The sequence below is a fragment of the Hemicordylus capensis genome, chromosome 1 (assembly GCF_027244095.1).
Source record: "Hemicordylus capensis ecotype Gifberg chromosome 1, rHemCap1.1.pri, whole genome shotgun sequence".
In the NCBI taxonomy this organism is placed as follows: domain Eukaryota; kingdom Metazoa; phylum Chordata; class Lepidosauria; order Squamata; family Cordylidae; genus Hemicordylus; species Hemicordylus capensis.
The window spans coordinates 396,785,249-396,803,494 of NC_069657.1; the positions used below are offsets into that span (position 1 = coordinate 396,785,249).

An 18,246-nucleotide genomic window follows, 5' to 3' on the forward strand; every position below is an offset into this window, starting at 1 on the left:
GAGGCAAAGAGAGCCAGCGTGGTGTGGTGGTAAGAGTGCTGGACTAGGACCGGGGAGACCCAAGTTCAAATCTCCATTCAGCCATGATACTAGCTGGGTGACTCTGGGCCAGTCACTTCTCTCTCAGCCTAACCTACTTCACAGGGTTGTTGTGAGGAGAAACTCAAGTATGTAGTGCACCGCTCTGGGCTCCTTGGAGGAAGAGCGGGATATACAATGTAAACATAATAATAATAAATAGATGTGGGGGTGGGGCCGAGCTTCAGGTTGGAGATGGGGGCCGCTGTGCCCAGGCCATCACATGGCTAAGTTTGGATGGATGGTTAGGGAACGAAAGACTCTTCGCAGGGAGGGCAGGACAGGCAGGCAGGAGAGGAGGCTAGTGGTGGCTGCAGCTGGCATGGGTGGGCACCACCGGCAGATAAGGTTTTGGTGTGCAGTGGTGGTGGAGGCATTTTGTCGCCTCTGCCAATCAGCCACTCGAGCCTGAGGCAGCTGCCTCACCCGGTCAAGTTAGCAGTTTGGCCATGAGTGCAGTGTTACTATTACAGTTGTGTATTTGGGAGAATGGGAAACAATACTTTGGCATGGGCTAGAAATTATGTCACTAATCCCTCCATATTTGAGACTGCTTTGAACATCTTTTTTTCTTTAGTTTGGCTTGGAAGAAATGTCACTGTCCATGCTGTTTGTAGAAATAAATCAGAAGCCTGGCTTTGCTTTTGCCTGAAACTGCTGAATTCTGTTTGGCTAAGAAAGCATAACTCTTTTTTTAAAGGTAATTCAAGCTGTATGCCTTGGCTGTGTGCAAATCATCAGCACTTATTTAGCTTGCTTGCATTTGCATTCTTCATTTTTTGGGGGTCTAATTCCATGCCTATATTTCTGCCGCCTTATATAAATATTAATTGCTTTTTTTAAGTGCTCCTGTCATTTTGCATGGGGTTTTAAATGTGTATTATATCCCTTACAAGCTTTGAAATGCTGCTGGTCTCTATACATTTTGTAGAAGTTGTCTCATGGATGGGCAGTCATAGGAACATAAGAAGCTGCTTATACTGAGCGAGACCATTGGTCCATCTAGCTTAGTATTGTCTACACTGATTGGCAGCAGCTCTCCAACGTTTCAGGCAGAAGTCTTTCCAGACCTATCTGGAGATGCCAGGGCATATTTCACATAGGGATTTTTTAGCTCGCATCTCCTCCAGAATGTGCATTCACATATTGGCCAGATTTATCCCAAAGTCCCTGCAAGCTATCGGGAAGCACTTCACACACAATTTGAGTTTTTCACTGTGTGTTAGAGTGTAGCCCAATTTATATCAAGGGTTAAAAAAAAATCCTTTTGGGGGGGGGGTCTTTTGGGGCAACTACGAACTCACAGTAAAACCTCGCAGTAAAGCTGTAAAGGCTGCTATGTGAAAAATGCCCAGGAAGTGAACCTGGGACCTTGATGCTCTTCCACTGAGCTATGGCCCCATCCCCTAAGGATCTTATGGTGCTCACATGGAGCCATCCATCCAAATGCAGATCAAGATAGAGCTTACTTCACAAAGGGGACAATTCATGCTCACTAGACCAGCTCTCCTCCCCAGAACTCACTTGTAACTTCAGGTTATTTCTCCCTTCTTGGCTTAAAAATCTGGATCTGATGGCAATATAATAACTTAATAATAATTCAATTTCTATACCTCCCTTCCAAAAATGGCTCAGGGCGGTTTACACAGAGACTAGAGAGAATAACACAGAGAATAATAATAATAATAATAATAACTACAAACAGACAAACATCTGCCACACAATACACCAGATATAACTGTAGTCGAGAAGAAAGAAAAAACAAGTCAAAATAATCGACATAGCAATACCAGGGGATAGCAGAATAGAAGAAAAAGAAATAGAAAAAATCACCAAATGCAAAGATCTACAAATTGAAATTGAAAGGCTGTGGCAGAAAAAGAAGAACAAAATCATCCCAGTGGTAATTGGCGTCCTGGGTGCAGTTCCAAAAGACCTTGAAGAGCACCTCAACACCATAGGGGCCACAGAAATCACCATCAGCCAATTACAAAAAGCAGCTTTACTGGGAACAGCCTATATTCTGCAACGATATCTATAACAATTGACAATAACATTCTGGCATCCCAGGTCCTTGGGAAGGACTCGATGTCTGGATAAAACAAACCAGTCAATAACACCTGTCTGACTGTGTAAACAAGAAAATAATAATATAACTTCAGGATAAGGGCTTTATTTAGATCTGGATGACTCTGAGGAGAAAGACAGAGCTTTCTTAGGTCAACCCTGGCCCCATCACAGTGACCTTACCCATTCTTTCATTGACTAAAGGGCTGGTTACTAGCTAGGATGCAGTAAAAGGAGAATTAAAAGCATGCCTGAGTTGCCATCTCTTATAGTAAGGACCTCGGATATGAGCTCTTTGCTGTAAGGTTGAGTAACCTCTCTGAATAGCTTCTTTCTCTTTATAAAGAGCATCTCATTGTTCTTCACAGGGGGAAAGAGAGACATTTGTTCTTAAAGGGGAAAAGTGACATTTCTAGGCAAAACCACCAGTGTGGCAATGTGATCCTTTCAAATGCATTGTTGTTCATGTTCCAGCTCAGGAAACAGATCTCTAACTATAAAAGAAGCGGTGGGTATAGATGTCTTTTGCTTACTCTACATACCAGGCCAATGTGGCTAGTAAAATAGTTTTGTTAAAGCAAAACTTAAAAAAACATACAACACATTTTGGTGTTACGGTAGTTGGTAGGTTCAGGAAAAAACAAACAAATATTCATTAATATTCTATGGAAGAAAAAGCCTGTGTCCGTCCAGGACAGATTGTTATTCATTCCACTATTTGGAAAAGTAATGTTAATCAGAATCAGATCAAACCAATGGTTACCTACAAGTAGTAACTTGCCAATGGGGCATTATATTCTCCTAGTATTACACTGAAATCTTCCAGTGACTGGTATAGTAGAAGACTGAAGATCCAAGGCTGTCACCTACCGGTAAGTTTCAGTATTAATTACATTGAAGTACAATAGGAGGATTTCCTTCTGGAAAAACTGGTATATATCTGGCACGAATATTTGCTGCCCTGCAAATAATAAAATAGAGCTACCAATTTGTCGATTCTACCATGGGTCAATGGAAAATTTGAAACAGACCCCTGATCTGTGTTGCTTTCTCTGAAAATTGAAATCAGCTGGCTACTTCACTGGAAATACTATGTACTGTATATGGAAATCCACAAATAAAACATCAGCAGTACCTCCTGTGGGCAGAGACTTTTATGTCCTTTTCCATCTGCCTTGCATCTCTTCTCTTCCACTCTCCCTAGTTCAAAAGGAAAGCAATGCGATTTCCTAATTTGTTTCCTAGATTATACTTTGTATGATTGTGCAGGTGTACTAGATGGATTACAATAGTCTCCATCATGTAGAACAACATACACACACAAAAATCCGTATTTATCTCACTCTGAATTTAAGACAATACCCTTTTTAAAAATACAGGTTAAATACAAATTATATCTGTATACCTGAAAGAACATAAGAACAACCCTGTTGGATCAGACCCAAGGCCCATCTAGTCCAGCATCCTGTTTTGCACAGTGGCCCACCAGATGTTTCTGGGAAGCCCACAGGCATGAGCTGAGGGCATGCCCTCTCTCTTGCTGCTGCTACTTTGCAACTGGTATTAAGAGGCATATGGTATTACGAGGCACCTGGTATTAAGAGGCATCTTGCAACTGGTATTAAGAGGCACCTCCATTGAGGCTGGAGGTGCCTATAGCACTCAGATGTAGCCATTGATAGACTTGTCCTCCATGAATTTATCTAAACCCCTCTTAAAGCCATCCAAGCTGTTAGCTGTCACCAGATCTTGTGGCAGAGAATTCCATATGAATTCATCTTGTGGCAGAGAATTCATGTGCAGGGGCATGGTCTCCCTCCCAAACTGGGCCATGTGACCCCATTTGGAAGGGAAATTGGCCCACGTTGCATTGGGCAGTGCGGGCCGGAGTGACTCTCTCTGCCTTTAAAGGCATGGAGAGCCGTTTCGGCCATGCTGCCAGTGCAGCACGGGCTGGTCTTCCTCCCAAACGGGGCTGTGCGGCCCCTGCCCCGGGTTCTTAGAACCCATTCACCCAATGGTGGCTCTGCTCCTGGTCTAGGGGCGTGGAGAATTTTCATACAATGACCTCAAACCTTTAGTGTAGTAAGTAGCTTTTCAGCTGTTGCATGGAACACTGCCAAGAAGAAGTCATTTTTGGTGGCCTTCATAGGTTGGCTGTAATTTATGAAATGACCTCGGGAGGACAGGAACATAGGAAGCTGACATATATTGAGTCAGACCATTGGTCCATCTAGCTCAGTATTGTCTAACAATAAATAAAAACATCATAACTTCCAGTGCAGAAATCCTGGAAGTTTTCCACACAGGGCTTTTAAAGCTCTTTAGTTCACATCTCCTCAGGAATGGAGGGTGTGCGTTCACATATCGGGCAGCTATACCCCGAAGTCCCTGTGAGTTATTGGGGAGCAGTTCACACACAATTTGGGTTTTTCAATGTGAATTAGAGTGCAACCTGATTTATATCCTGGGTTAAAAAATTCACTTTTTGCGTCAGGTTTTGGGGATAATTTTGAGTTCACAGTAAAGCCTCCCAGAAAACGCGCAGTAAAGGCTGCTGTGTGGAGAACCCCCTGCCAGGGCTTTTAAATTGCACTGTAACCATAAACAGTGTAAGTCAAAACCAAAACAAAAATGAAGGTTACCATCCACTGTAGATGTGGCCAGAATCTTTGTAAAGTTATCCCTGGGGATAATTAGTCTTTGCTGACTCTAGAGTCAAGTAGAGAACAACAAGCCAGTGACGTATTAGAAAAGTCGTGCGTGGCCTGTGCTGCCACCCAGCAACTGTACTAAAATCCCTTAGCTTAGCAACTGCTGTTTGACAAAGGGTGTGTGTGCCCAAAAGCAGAATGGGCTGAGGACTGCTCAGCACTTCACCTATAAATTAGCTGCCCAGTAGACACTCTGGGGACCAGGTGGCCTGAGCAGGTATTTAGTAAGACTGAGAACGCTACGTGGCCCCACCCAGTGACTCAGTTGCCACCAACTATAAATGCCTCCCCAGTAAACAGCCTCTGTTGGGTGTAAGCAAACAGCACAGAAAAGAGAGCGAGAACAGCTAGGAGTCTTCTCTACAAACACTCCTTTGAAATGCACGTAACCGAAGAAGGTCCTAGAGCCAAGTCTCCAGGCGCAGGTTAAGTATGATTTCATCTGGATATTGCTGTGATTCAGGAATAAGCCGATGGGTTGGAGATGAGACAGACTTCTGGAATGTACTTCATATTGTGGGAGAGAGCGGGAATGGAATATTGGCCATAGAACAAAGTCACATTAACAGCAGGTTTCCCTTTTCATTGATCTCTCCTAGGAATCTACAGGTTTTGCTCTACCCAGAGGGCATGTCCCACAGAAGAAACAGAGGCACGGATGGCTGCCTACTAATTTTGTTTCATTTGATCAATGTCTTTCTTATCTCCAGTTTTAAAGTTAACAATTTAAACTTCTTGAAATCTAAGTAATATTTTTTGAGGGTATTATTTAATGAATATAGCAATTTCTTTCAATCAGTTGAAAAACACATGTTTTATGACTAGGAGAGTCACTGTAAACATATTGCCTGAACTAAGAGGTGCACATTTATTATTGGCAGCAACAATTCTCATAGGACAGCTGTGATCAAAATTTGCTTTAAAATCCACAGTTTACTTCTGTGATTCTTACATTAATTTATCACACAAATTAATCGTTGCATTAAGTCTAATCAAGACTCAGAGCAGATTTTCTTGAACCTCTCTTTGGGTGTCTGATGGGGGATGTTATAGAGTTGGTAGTTCTGAACTTATGATGGATTCTTCTGCTGACTGGGAACTTATCTGAGACTAAATGAGTAAACTAGCAGATTAAAATTTTGCTCACGTAAACAAATCCAGTCTTGAAATGCAATTAAGGAGCTTGTTCTTAGGACAAATTATCATGTAAATGAATCCTCAACTGTGACAGTTCCTTCTGTACAAGATCAACTTATGGCTGCTCACTGGATTTTGCTGTATAGTCCAACTGCAAAGAGCTTTTTATTGGGTTTCTAGCTACCTACCAACACCCCTCCACCCCTGTCCTCCACCACAAGAGGGAATCAAATAACACCTGATTTTAGAGGGCACAAGTGCCAATAATCTCTCAGGGTTGTGGTATGGAGACAGTAGGATAAAACTCACAAATCACAAGATCACACCTCTCTTCCATTAGCCTGCCAGCACTTGCCAGTCCTAATAACCCAGCTTAGTAGAGGTGATTACATATTGTTGCTTAGACACCTTGTCCAAAAACATCCTGGGTTTGTTTGAGAAGCCTGGATCTTGCTATTGATATAAGGAGAAGAGTGAATAGAGGCAAGCAAGCAAGGAGTAACAAGATTATCCCTACCCTCTCAAACAGAGGTGGTTTCCTCCAGCAGTAAAATGTTTCTCTCTGGAATTGTCTGTACTGTCAGCACATAGTGGCATAGACTATTCCTGGTCACCTTGATGTGTCTGCACCTACTGAAGTGAAAGATGTGTTCACACTTGTTCTTTCAAGCAGCAGCAGTTTCCTCAAACTGTTCACTCGTCGCTTTACTACTTCAGCCATAAAGTGGTTTTGCTTCTGTATTGTCTGCACAGTACAGTACTCCTGACATGAACTGTTTAATGCTGAAGTCACTGCTGGAGTAAAACACTGGTTTCAGTGTCCCACTGGAGGAATTGTTAAAAACTGTCAGGTCAGGAGGCAAGATGGCATTTGCAGGGGAGAGTTGGCAGGAGTTGGGGAAAGTTAAGCACACTCAGATGCCCACCCAATTTATTTATTACATTTATATACTGCCCTTTGTCCTTAGACCCAGAGCATTGAGCAACAAATTAAAAACAAGTATAAGGTTTCGTTAAAAGTACAAAATAAATAAACTAAAAAAGGAAACCAGAGGGCTACTCATTGGCCAAGGCTAAATAAAAAGGTTGTCTTCTCTAAAAGACTGGGAGTGAGGAAGACATTTGGATCTCATCTGAGAGTGAGTTCCACAGCCTGGGGGCAATTACTGAGAAGACCTTGTTCCATGCACTGGACAAATGAACTTCAGCAGGTGTCCCTATGCCTAGCAGAGCCCTCCCAGCTGATTTAGTTGGGTGGGTAGGTTCAGCTGGGAGCAGGCAGCCCTTAAGGTACCTGGGGCCAAAGCCATTTAGTGTCTAATGCTGGCTTGATTTTTATTTTTAGAACATGAACTGCTAGAGGAGCTACTGACTTATGATGACCTTTTCCTGGAATATTTCAATGCTTTTCTTGCTCTTCCTGTGAGTACAGTTCACATCTTTGTCTGCTATCTGGACTCAGGCTGTTGATGGCATCAGAGGAGTAATTGCAAAGTTGTGGGTTGCCATTTTTCCCAGAGAAAGAAACTTGGTAGTTTATTATTTACACATGTGCCTTTATTTAAAAGGATGCAAATTTCAATTTGTATCTGAATGCTACTGAGACTGAGGTGGCAGATGGACAGAAGACAATAGAAGAAAATAGCGCCTAGGGCAAGCACTGAAATTGCACCCCCTGTCCAAACATTTGACACCCATCTTTCAGATAACTTTACCAGAATATCAGCTGAAAAATACAAGTCAAGCTTGTTCATCGTTTAATATTTCAAAGACTATTTAGCAGTGGACGTAGCCGGACCAAAAAATGCTGGGAAACTACAAATTTCAGTATGTTGGGGCTCATGAAATACCCAAATACTATGTGGAAGTATACTTGGAAAACTAAACTGAAGTGCCTGTCTAATTCTCTACTCTGCATTGTAGCATCACTATTACATAAGTTTAAAAAATAAATGGAGAATTTGACTTTTCCCAGATATTCTGAAATAATTAAAGGATATGCAGAGTAAACTGTGTCACCACTTGGAATATATTCTAGTATTTCAGAAAGACAGTTAAAATGAGAGAAAGAGAGCAAGAAACTCCCTGTGGGCCTTATACTAAGGATTTCACACTGATTCAAAGACATACTCACCATTCCCCCTCCCCCCACTGGCCTCTTAATTCACCGGCTGATTTTCGGGCCTGTTCGGGCCTGCAAAGATTGGCTTGGTGGCCATTTTGGAAGCTGCAATGCATGCTCAAATGGCCTCTGTGAGGCCTGGCAAGGCCTAGGGCCTCACAGGGACCATTTGAGCACATGCAGTGGCCATTTAATTTTTTTTTAATGGCCTCAGAAAACAAAATGACCACTGCGCATGCTCAAATGGCCTCTGCGAGGCCTGGCATGGCCTAGGGCCTCTTAGAAGCCATTTGAGCATGCATGGTGGCCATTTTGTTTTTGGCGGCCATTTTTTTTAATTTTAAGAAATGGCGCCCCCCTTCAAGTGGCACCCGGGGCACGTGCCCTGCCTGCCCCACCCTAGATATGCCCCTGGGCCATGCTTGTTGAAAGGTGGGTGGAGATAGATCAGGAGGAACACTGTAGGTAGGGGGACAGAACTGAGGTGAGGCCCCTAGCTTGAATTAGCAGAGACAGTGTGTGAACGCACACACTCTCTCCCAGAGGAGATTCGGGGTAGAAGCCCTGTCTGTAGAGCCTTCAGTGTGGATTTCCCATTACTATTTTCAACTTTGCATTGAGGCTAGAATAATCAGCATTTGGAAGAGCCTAGAAACTCATAGTGAATGGGTCATGATTCTAGGTGAAGAGTAGGAAACAATTTGGAAGTGGAGAATGGGGGAACATAGGGTAAACACAGGCAATCTTGGTGTGGCTAAAACTTTGCAAGTGAATGGAGGGGAAGCAAAGTATCTCATGGGTCAGGTGCTGGTCTTGAATGGGGACTGTAGATCTTTTATATCTTACTGTTTACATTAGAGATTTCTGAAGTGTTTGTTTTTCATAGTTGGCTTGGCTCTGATTCACAGAGTGAAGACAAATGTAACATTTTAAGAATAGTAGAGGTGGCTTGATAGAACTTTTGCTGTCCTCAAAACACATTTAAGTTTTGTGGTGAGCTCTGAAAAAATAGGTTATTGAGATTTTGGACATTGATAAAGGCTGAACTAGAAAATAATGGATAACCCTGGTTGTGGCTGGCATGGGTACTTACTTATTGGCTAGTATTTATGCCATCATCGTCCTTCTGCTCCTCCATCCCCAGAGCACACTTCTTTTTATGGAGAAGCACGAATAAATATATACATACACACATTTATTTATATATTTAATTCTCTTAAATGTACCCGTTGCTAATCCCATGTGTGGCAGCTCTCGCGAGAGTTCGCGAACGAGCTGCCGATTAGCGACAGGGATGGGAGGAGAAGCGGCCGCCGCCAGACTGGCCGGCTGCGCAGGGGAAGTGGCTGCTGCAAGGTCGGCCGAGGAGAAGCGGTGGTCAGCTGGTGAGGAGAAGCAGCCTGGCCGCCGAAGGAGAACAGGCTGGGTGGGGAAAGCGAAATGGGGCTAGGGGGGAGAAAGAAATGAAGATGGGGGAGGAGAGACAGGGAGAACTAGCAGCACAGATGCTCTGTGCCAGGTCAGCTAGTTCCTCTTTAAAAAAGAAACCTCAGGTGGTCCACTCTATGTATGATGGGTGAAGCAAGACAGAAGACTGAGACACTTGCCAGTCTATCATTCCTTGCTGCTGCATAAATTTGTACTCCCAGTTACAAAACCAAGTTCACACTGCATCTGAATGACCTACTGTCACCACTTTAAAAAAAATTACTACATTCGTTTTCAACCATATTATTCTTGGAATGGAAAAGTGATCTTTGCAGTCAGCCTGTGTAATGTGTCATTCACGCTCCTGCCTAAAGGAAATCTTTTTACTCTTTCAAGTAGGCTTTCCCTCTTAGACTACATTACGATCAACTCACAGGACGGCTGCAGGAGCTGGATGGTTGTCTCTTGGAGTCTGCCCGGCAGTTGGAGGAAGCTGGGTCAAGTTCTCCTTGCTATGGAGCGACTGATGCAGAGAGGGAAAGAATCCTGAGCTGGCTAGCGAGGGAGCGCTTCCTCTCATTTCAAAGGTTGGGTACACAAGAACATGAGAACAGGCCTGCTGGGTCAGGCCCATCCTGCCTCTGAGGCTGGAGGTGGCCCACAGCCCTCCGACTAGTAGCCATTGATAGACCTCTCCTCCATGAAGTCATCCAAACCCCCTTAAAACCATCCGGGTTGTTGGCTGTCACAACATCTTGTGGCAGAGCGTTCCACAAGTTGATTATGTGTTGTGTGAAAAAGTACCTCTGTTTGATCCTAAATTTCCTGGCAATCAATTTCATGGGATGACCCCTGGTTCTAGTGTTATGGGAGAGGGAGAAAGCTGGGATGTAACTCCACTTCCCTGCCTTCGTTGTGACAGTCAGTACTATTAATTGTCCATGTTGACAAGTTGCAGTTATTCTCCATCTGTATGTATGTATGTATGTATGTATGTATGTATGTATGTATGTATTTTTATATTTATAGCATGCTCTTCCTCTGAGGAGCCAGAATAGTGTACATGGTTATGTTTACCCCAAAACAACCCCATGAGGCAGGTTAGATGGAGAGAGAAGTGAGTGGCGCAGAGTCACCCAGTGAGTTTCATGGCTGATTGGGGATTTGAACTCGAGTCTCCCTGGTCCTAGTCCCCAGGGGTACACCAAGGTAACTTGGGCACCCAGACCACCCAGCCATGAGGCCCCCCCAAATTTCCTTTGGGAGGGCCTGCCTCACCAAAGCTCTATTTTTTTGTGTCGTTGTTTAAAAACTCTTACCGTGGCCAAGGGGTGGCTGTGGGTGGGGGGAGCGGAGCAGTCCTTCTCCATTCTTCCCCCCTCCCCTGGCAGTGGTGGGGCATGAGCAGTCACAACGCTGAGTCCATCCGTTTGGGCCAGTGTCCAGAAGCAACTGCGAGGTGCGCCTTCACAGCTGAGATCATCACAAGCCCATGATGGACGCTTCTGGACGCTAGCCTGAATGGATGGGCTCAGCGTTGTGACTGCTCATGCCCCACCATTGCTGGGGGAGTGGGGGAGAATGGGGAAGGACTGCTCCGCTCCTCTCGCCCACAGCCACCCCTCGGCCACGGTAAGAGTTTTTAAACAAACAAAAAAATAGAGCTTTGGCGGGGCAGGTGCAGGGTGGCTTAGCTGCCAGAGGCCCCTAGCCCTGGCCATTTGGAGGCTCCCCCGGACCTTGAAGGACCGGACTGGGTCCCCAAGGTCCGGGAGTTGGTGCACCTCTGCTAGTCTAGCACTCTAGCCATTATACCACACTGGCTTATTGAGGAACAGGAGCTGAATTTTGCTCCTCCGCTGCTGCTGCTGCTGCTGCTGCTATGAATTTCTGAGTGCCTGAAGGTTGGTTGCAACCTGTTGGAACATGCACATGCTATAAAAAGCAGGCTGGGAGGGAATATAGGGAGGGAATACATGTGCTCCCCCCATCCACTTTTTACGATATTAGTGTGAGCTAGCAGTATATATGTGGATTGCACCGCCCTTCCTAAATGGACAGAGAGGCACCTTTTAAAGTGGTAGCTCTCTTATATTTAACTGAACAAGAGCAGCTATTCCCATTCAGCCCCAGCTCAGAATCTCTCCATCAACTGTTGCTGGTATCTCCTTTTGGGGTGTGTGTGTGGGTGTGTGTGTGTGAGGGAGGGAGGGAGGGAGGGAGGGAATTGTAAATCCTTTTGGCACAGGGCATCATTCTGAGAACTTTCTTGTTGAAAAGCAGTATATAAATATTTTAACAATAATGTTAATACATTTTGTTTTAAAGCAAGAAATAATCTAAACAAATTATAGGGGAAATCCTGTCCTGTTTGTCTCTCTTTTTAGTGTCCTATCCTTCCTTCAAGCAGTTCAAAACTGTGTACACAGGGTTATCAATGTGGAGGGTGTTTTGAATACTATACTGCAAGTGTGGTATGTAACCCCTGCTTTTTTATGTACCCCACTACATAACTACATAACACTAACTGAGCAGAGAGACACCTTTTAAAGTGGTGATTCTCTTGTATTTAGCAGGGGGAGAGCAACTGGCCCCATCTAACCCCAGCAAAGCATCCCTCCAGTGGCTGTTGCCGGTATCTGCCTTATTTTTTTTAAAATTATTATTATTAGATTGTGAGCCCTTTGGGGGCAGGGGGCCATCTTATTTATGTATGGTTTATTTTTCTATGCAAACCACTTTGGGAACTTGGAAGGGCAGTATATAGATCTTCATAGTCGTACTACTGCACTAGCCATGTGGGGTGGATTGAAAGCATTCTGCATTGCTGGAATGGCATGGGAGTGAACAGCCATGGGAAGGTGGCAGCCACACCGTCTAGGTCTTACACTTTGCTTGTCTCCTGCTAGGACTGTCTTTTATTTAGAGTACAAACTGGCAAAGCTGCTGATATGTCCACTGGATGAGAACTACCCAGTGAGCCGCTATGCAGTTCGTGGGTACAGTCGCCAGTCTGACAGTGCTGCTGTTTCCAGCATCCCCAGTCATACATCAACAGCTAGGCAGCTGACTGGGGTCTCAAGCCATGTGCTACTAAGACTTCCTAGCCAAACACGGAGCACCCCAGCTTGTTTAGGTGAGTCTCCCACACCTGTTCTGTGCTCTCTCTATACTCTCCTGAGAGGAGCTCAGCGGCACATCTCAGTTCTTCTCCTCTGCTGGGAAGAGGCCTGCAAATCTTATACAATGCTAGAGTTGCCATTTGCTCGACGATAAATCAGACTGACAAATGCATCTGTCATCCTACTGTCATAACTTGCTTTTTTGTTGTTGCAACGTTGTATAGAATAGTTCTTTTTCCGAATGTACCTATGTGTATGTATGTGTGTGTGTGTGTATGTATACACACACACACACACACACACACACAGAGATTTGTAGTGTTGTGTTGCTGTTTTTTAAAAACACCTCCCTCTTCAGTGTTCAATGCTAGACCCTTTTAGCATGGTTGAGGCATTGCTTTCTCCCATTTAGATGGAAATAGAATTAAAGCAGAGGTTCCACACAGCATTTAATATAGCATTTCATTGTCCAGCAATGCTCTTCCTCATGGCCAAGATCCTTCTATAATATTTGCTCCAAATGAAGTTCCATTCAGCAAAAGTCCTTCCCAATTGAAAGCCGCCTCTTTTCTTCAAATTGTATTGCTTCCCTATTTAGCGGGGAAGTGGGGAGTCAAAGGGCCACTTTGCCCTTTGAGTAGCCTGCATACATTTATCTAATGTGAATTCATTTTGCTGGAAGTGAGTGGGGCTTATTTCCAATAATTATTTTTCCCCTTTCATTTTTAAATAGCAAAATAGTGCTCTTTCACTATATTAAAAAAGGGGGACAAATCCAGGAAGAAATAAGGGAATAAAGTCTCTCTCCTTCAAAAGCCTGTTTCAAGCTGCATGATGCTGTTTGTATGAAATATGGGTGGCCCGACTGAGTAATGAGACTCCATCTACAAGGGCAGCCCTGAGTGCACCGTCAGGTGGTGAAAGCTGGTATTTTCTTATATGGAAAAGCCTGTTAGCGCCGTTTCATTTGGCAGGATAAATACCAGTTGCCACTGCGGATGGTTGAGAGAATGATGCACTCATAGCAATATAAGAAGAGCTCTGCTGAACTGGTCCAAGAGTTCATCAACTCCAGCATCCTGTTTTCAACAGTGGCCAGCCAGATCCCACCCTCCGCTAATAGCTATTGTCCTCCATTAATTTGTCTGGTCCTTAAAGCAACCTATACCTATGCTAAGATCCATTTGAAAGATTTATCATGTGAAACCAACATGGCAAAATAACTGATTAGGCACCGAACATGTCAAAAGTAAATTTGCAAAGCAGCCTAGATGCAGCTTTCAGAAGGTAGGAACTCGGCCTTCCTACAGTCTCATGAACCCGTGGCATTAATTTCCATTCTGCACTCAGGTGGGGAACTCAGTCCTCACCATCCAGAAGCTAATCCTTAATTCTTTTCTTTCTGATCCCTCTCATTTGTCTGTCTGCTTTCATGCAGGCCGCTTTGCACGCTTTTCTGGCCAGATCCCCCCTGAGATCTCCTTGGAGTTCCCAGGCGTCTTGAGCTTGGGCCAGTCTCCAGCGGAGGAATGTCTGAGCAAGCTACAGCTTCAGAGACTCTTGTCTGGCTCTAATGTAGAAAGTACCAACGGTGAGAAGTCTTGCAGCTTGGTAGCGGGAAGTGGAGGCTCTTATTCAAGCATAACTCTGAGGCCCAATAAATATGCTAGCTTTGTGTTAGCAATCACACCACACTGGTGATGTAGGAACTGGCCCTCCAATTGACCATGACAGTCCTTAAGCAACACAGGGCAAGTGTTGATGTGATTGTCCCAGGGTGTCAGCCTTTCCTTTGCTAAAGCACTCTTGAAATTGAATTTGGGCTCTTCATCTCTTTGAGCTCTAAATGACTCAACTGTGCTGAACCCCCAGAGGTAGCTTAGTTTCTGAGCTTTTGAGTACAGCTTCATCTGGGATAAAATGCTGACAGTAAAATAAATAAATAAGGCCATAGACCAGATTGATAAAAATTTCTCTTCAGCCACTGTCAAACTCACTGGCAGAAGAAAGGAAGAGTCCTCAAGCAAACCTGTCAAATGTACCCAAGCGCAGACCTAGCTAGGGTAGGAGGTATCTTGGAAAAGACACGTGGCCTTGAGCCTGGAAGGAAGTGTCTTTAAGGCTCAGATATTTGATCTGAAATATGGTCTCATTACAGGAAGGCTCACGAGTAGCTGGACCCGTGCTGGTAAGCCAATCACATCTCCAGCTCATCAGAGCAGACCTGCTCTCGCCTCATCACCTGACCAAGAGTTCACTGAGCTTCATGTGGAGGGGTAAGCTTTTAAAGCCCTGAAACCCAAGAAACCAGCTTGACAATCCCAGTTCTGTCAATCCCCTGCTAACTGGGCCAAGAAGCACCTTTATTGAGCAGGGGGAGAGCAACTGGCTCTATCCATCTCCAGCACTGCATCCCTCCAGTGGCTGTTGCAGGTGTTTGTTTTATGTTACTTTTTAGATTGTGAGCCCTTTGGGGACAGGGATCCATCTGTATTTATTTATTATTTCTCTATGTGAACTGCTTTGGGAACTTTGTTGAAAAGTGGTATATAGATATTTGTTGTCCTTGGCTTCTGTCCTAGCTCAGCCGATGATTGGTTTCAGTTGGTTTCTGACTGGGAAATAGCCCACTTAGCCAGAGGCCGCTCTTTGCATTTCCATTGTAAATGCTATTTTGTGCACTGCAGCGATAATTCCCCTAGGTAATCTCGGGTAAAAGACCATTCTTTGTACTTGAAGAAACACCACTCTCTGAACCGATGGTCAAAGCAAAGCTTCTCCTCTTATGAAATTCTGTAGCTGTGTACTTGTGCTAGCCTGAGATAAGCAACAGACATAGGGAGCAGTCAATGATTTGGGCAATTCCATATTGAAGACATGGAACTGCTGCCATCCTGTCTCGTTTGGCCCTTAATCACCTTTTTGTTCTCACAGCAGGGGTTACTGAAGTGTGCTGAAGGCTTACCCTCTGTGGCAGAAGTGTTGATTCAGTCAGGTGTTTGGGCTCAATAAAAGGATCAAGGAGAAAGACCCAAGGTTTAGATGTCCAGAGAGCTAGCAGGAAGAAAAAAGCCAGATTATCGTTTTCAGGAGTAGTGTTACCAGAAGGGTATCCCACCTACAGATTTGGGGAAGGTGATTTTTCTTTCTGCTATACCATTTGTGCTGTTACAGCTGGATTCTGAAGGTGCTCTAATATAAATATGAATACCAACAATATTTATATACCGCTTTTCAACAAAAGTTCACAATGCAGTTTACATAAATAGAAATTAATACTAGTTGTTCTAGTAAGAACAAATCTGCCTACTTTCTTTTCACTAACTCTACAACTTGACTACATTTGGTTCAAATCATGGTCCTCAAGTTAGATCTCTTGTGCCTCAAATGTTCATGTGCCCACCATCTTGAATCGGGCTGGATGACATCATCACAAACTATGCCATTGGGATGTCCCTATGTGTTCCTAACTAAAACTGTACCTAATTTGGATCAAATCGATTAAAAAGTCCACAAGTTAGCCCACTTGCGCCTCCAACATTCATGTATCCGTCATCTTGAATTGGGGTAGATGACAGCATCACAAACTATGCCATTGATGTTTCCTATGTGCCCCTACAACTGTAGCAAATTTGGTTCAAATCGGTTAGGCAGTTTACAAGTTAGCCCACTTGCACCTCAAATATTTATGCATCTGCCATCTTGAATCAGGGTGAAGGACATCATCACAAACTATGCCATTGAGGTGTCCCTATGTGTCTTCACAATTGTACCCGATTTGGTTCATATTTGTCCAGGCATTGCAAAGTTGATAGAGGAGGACCGACACACGGAATGCTGGGTGATCTCATAAGCCTACTGGAAAGTAGGCTAATAAAAATGGCCTAATACATAAAATAGTCTATTTAATAAATAAATTAGTCAATCAGTTGACTAATTGTAGTCAATTAATCATTGACTATATCCTGAGAAGACTGAGCATGAAGGGACAATAGATTGAGTATAAACAAGACATTGAATTCTGAGGTTGTGAAGTGCTTTTTGACTGGAATCCTTGCCTGTACCTCATCAGCTCAGCCTGCTGACATGGAAAGAGCTACTGCCAGGTTATGGGTATCATCAGCACCGAAGTCAATGACCTTAAGACATGCTACTAATTCCTGCATACAAGAGGAAGGAAGGGAACTGATGTGGTGGAACCAGAGCTGGCTGTTGTGCCAGCCAAAAATTCCCAGTCAGGAGAAACACTGCTTTCCCTCCTAAGAACTTGTGGCCCAATTTCCCTCTGGGACAGCAGAATGGGGACACTCCCCCTTTCCTTATGGGCCTCATTCACCTAGAACTAGAGGATCACCTGCATACCCCAACTATGTTCCACACAGCTGGGTGGGTCCTGATACTGTGAGGGCTTCAGTGTTCCCTCTAACAGGGATTCCCAGATGTTGTTGACTACAACTCCCAGAATCCCCAAGCAAAAGCCATTGTTGACTAAAACTCCCAGAATCTCCAGCTGCAATGACTTTTGCTTGGGGAGTCTGGGAGTTGTAGTCAACAACATCTGGGAATCCCTGTTAGAGGGAACACTGGAGGGCTTCCAGTTGTCTTTTCTTGTAGGTTTATATGCCAGGGAAGAGGGGCACACCAGCATCTGGCTGGTGAGTTTGGGTGCTTGGTCACTCTTCTTACTCCAGGGTTGTGTCCTTTGAGGCACAAAACGTGTACAGCATTGTGCCCAGTCTGACAGAACTCATGACCGTTGTGTTTCTTTTACACAGTGCCCATGCCTATCTCGCTCCATGCTATTAACAGTGAATCTAAATGACCGTTTCCCAGGTTGAGAAGCTCGCATGCTGCATTGTTCCAAGACTGGAAGGGAAGGGAGATACAGGGATATGACATCATGTTCATGGCCTGCAAACAAATTGCTTCTTTTTAACACATGGACTGTTTTGATCTCTTCCATCTCTTTTTTTCAGGAGTTCTGAGAGGCCATTCACAGGACCCAGGAAGGTTTTGCAGTTTGACCTGAATGAGACAAGTAGACCTGAGGAAAGGCAGCAGGACTCTTGTCTTTCCCTTGGCTTTGGAAGTGCTGCCTTGCAGCAGCTGAAAGAAGACCTCCTGGGGACTGTGAGTAATGTGCCTCCTACTGAGAAACATGACTTGGCAATGTTAACTTTCTGTAGCTATTAATAATCCCTCCCAAGGCCGGCCTGCCCACTTGGTGAACTAGGTGGCCATCTAGGGTGCCAAGCGGGGAGGGGTGCTGATGGCCTGGGTCACATGTGCCACCCATTGGTAGAGCCAGCCAGCCAGGTCATGGGGATTCTGCTTGTTGCCACAGCCAGCCAGCAGGCCAGCCAGGTGGGTGACGTGTGACTGCGAGTGGGTGTGTGCATCATTGGAGGCAGCCAGCCAGCCACAGCCAGGGCGGGCGGCAGGGATTGTCCATTCACCCAATGGGAGGCATCCACCTGCACAGGTGAAGGGGTGAGGGATATCAAAGCTAGGCTTCGCAAAGGATCAGGGTTGCCCCGATCCTTCCCTAAAGCAACTGGATCCTATCTATATGGATCCC

General features: G+C 44.6%; 1 protein-coding gene across 1 annotated transcript in view; it reads left to right on the forward strand.

Moving 5' to 3' along the window:
- LOC128339364 (uncharacterized) overlaps positions 1 to 18,246 on the forward strand; it is an 84,044-nt gene that overhangs the window by 38,568 nt on the left and 27,230 nt on the right. The window contains exons 2-8 of the mRNA XM_053283132.1: positions 2,987 to 3,017; positions 7,342 to 7,418; positions 9,946 to 10,133; positions 12,456 to 12,682; positions 14,107 to 14,259; positions 14,827 to 14,944; positions 17,645 to 17,798. Coding sequence (XP_053139107.1) covers positions 2,987 to 3,017; positions 7,342 to 7,418; positions 9,946 to 10,133; positions 12,456 to 12,682; positions 14,107 to 14,259; positions 14,827 to 14,944; positions 17,645 to 17,798 — 948 coding nt within the window. The remainder of the gene's footprint in view (positions 1 to 2,986; positions 3,018 to 7,341; positions 7,419 to 9,945; positions 10,134 to 12,455; positions 12,683 to 14,106; positions 14,260 to 14,826; positions 14,945 to 17,644; positions 17,799 to 18,246) is intronic.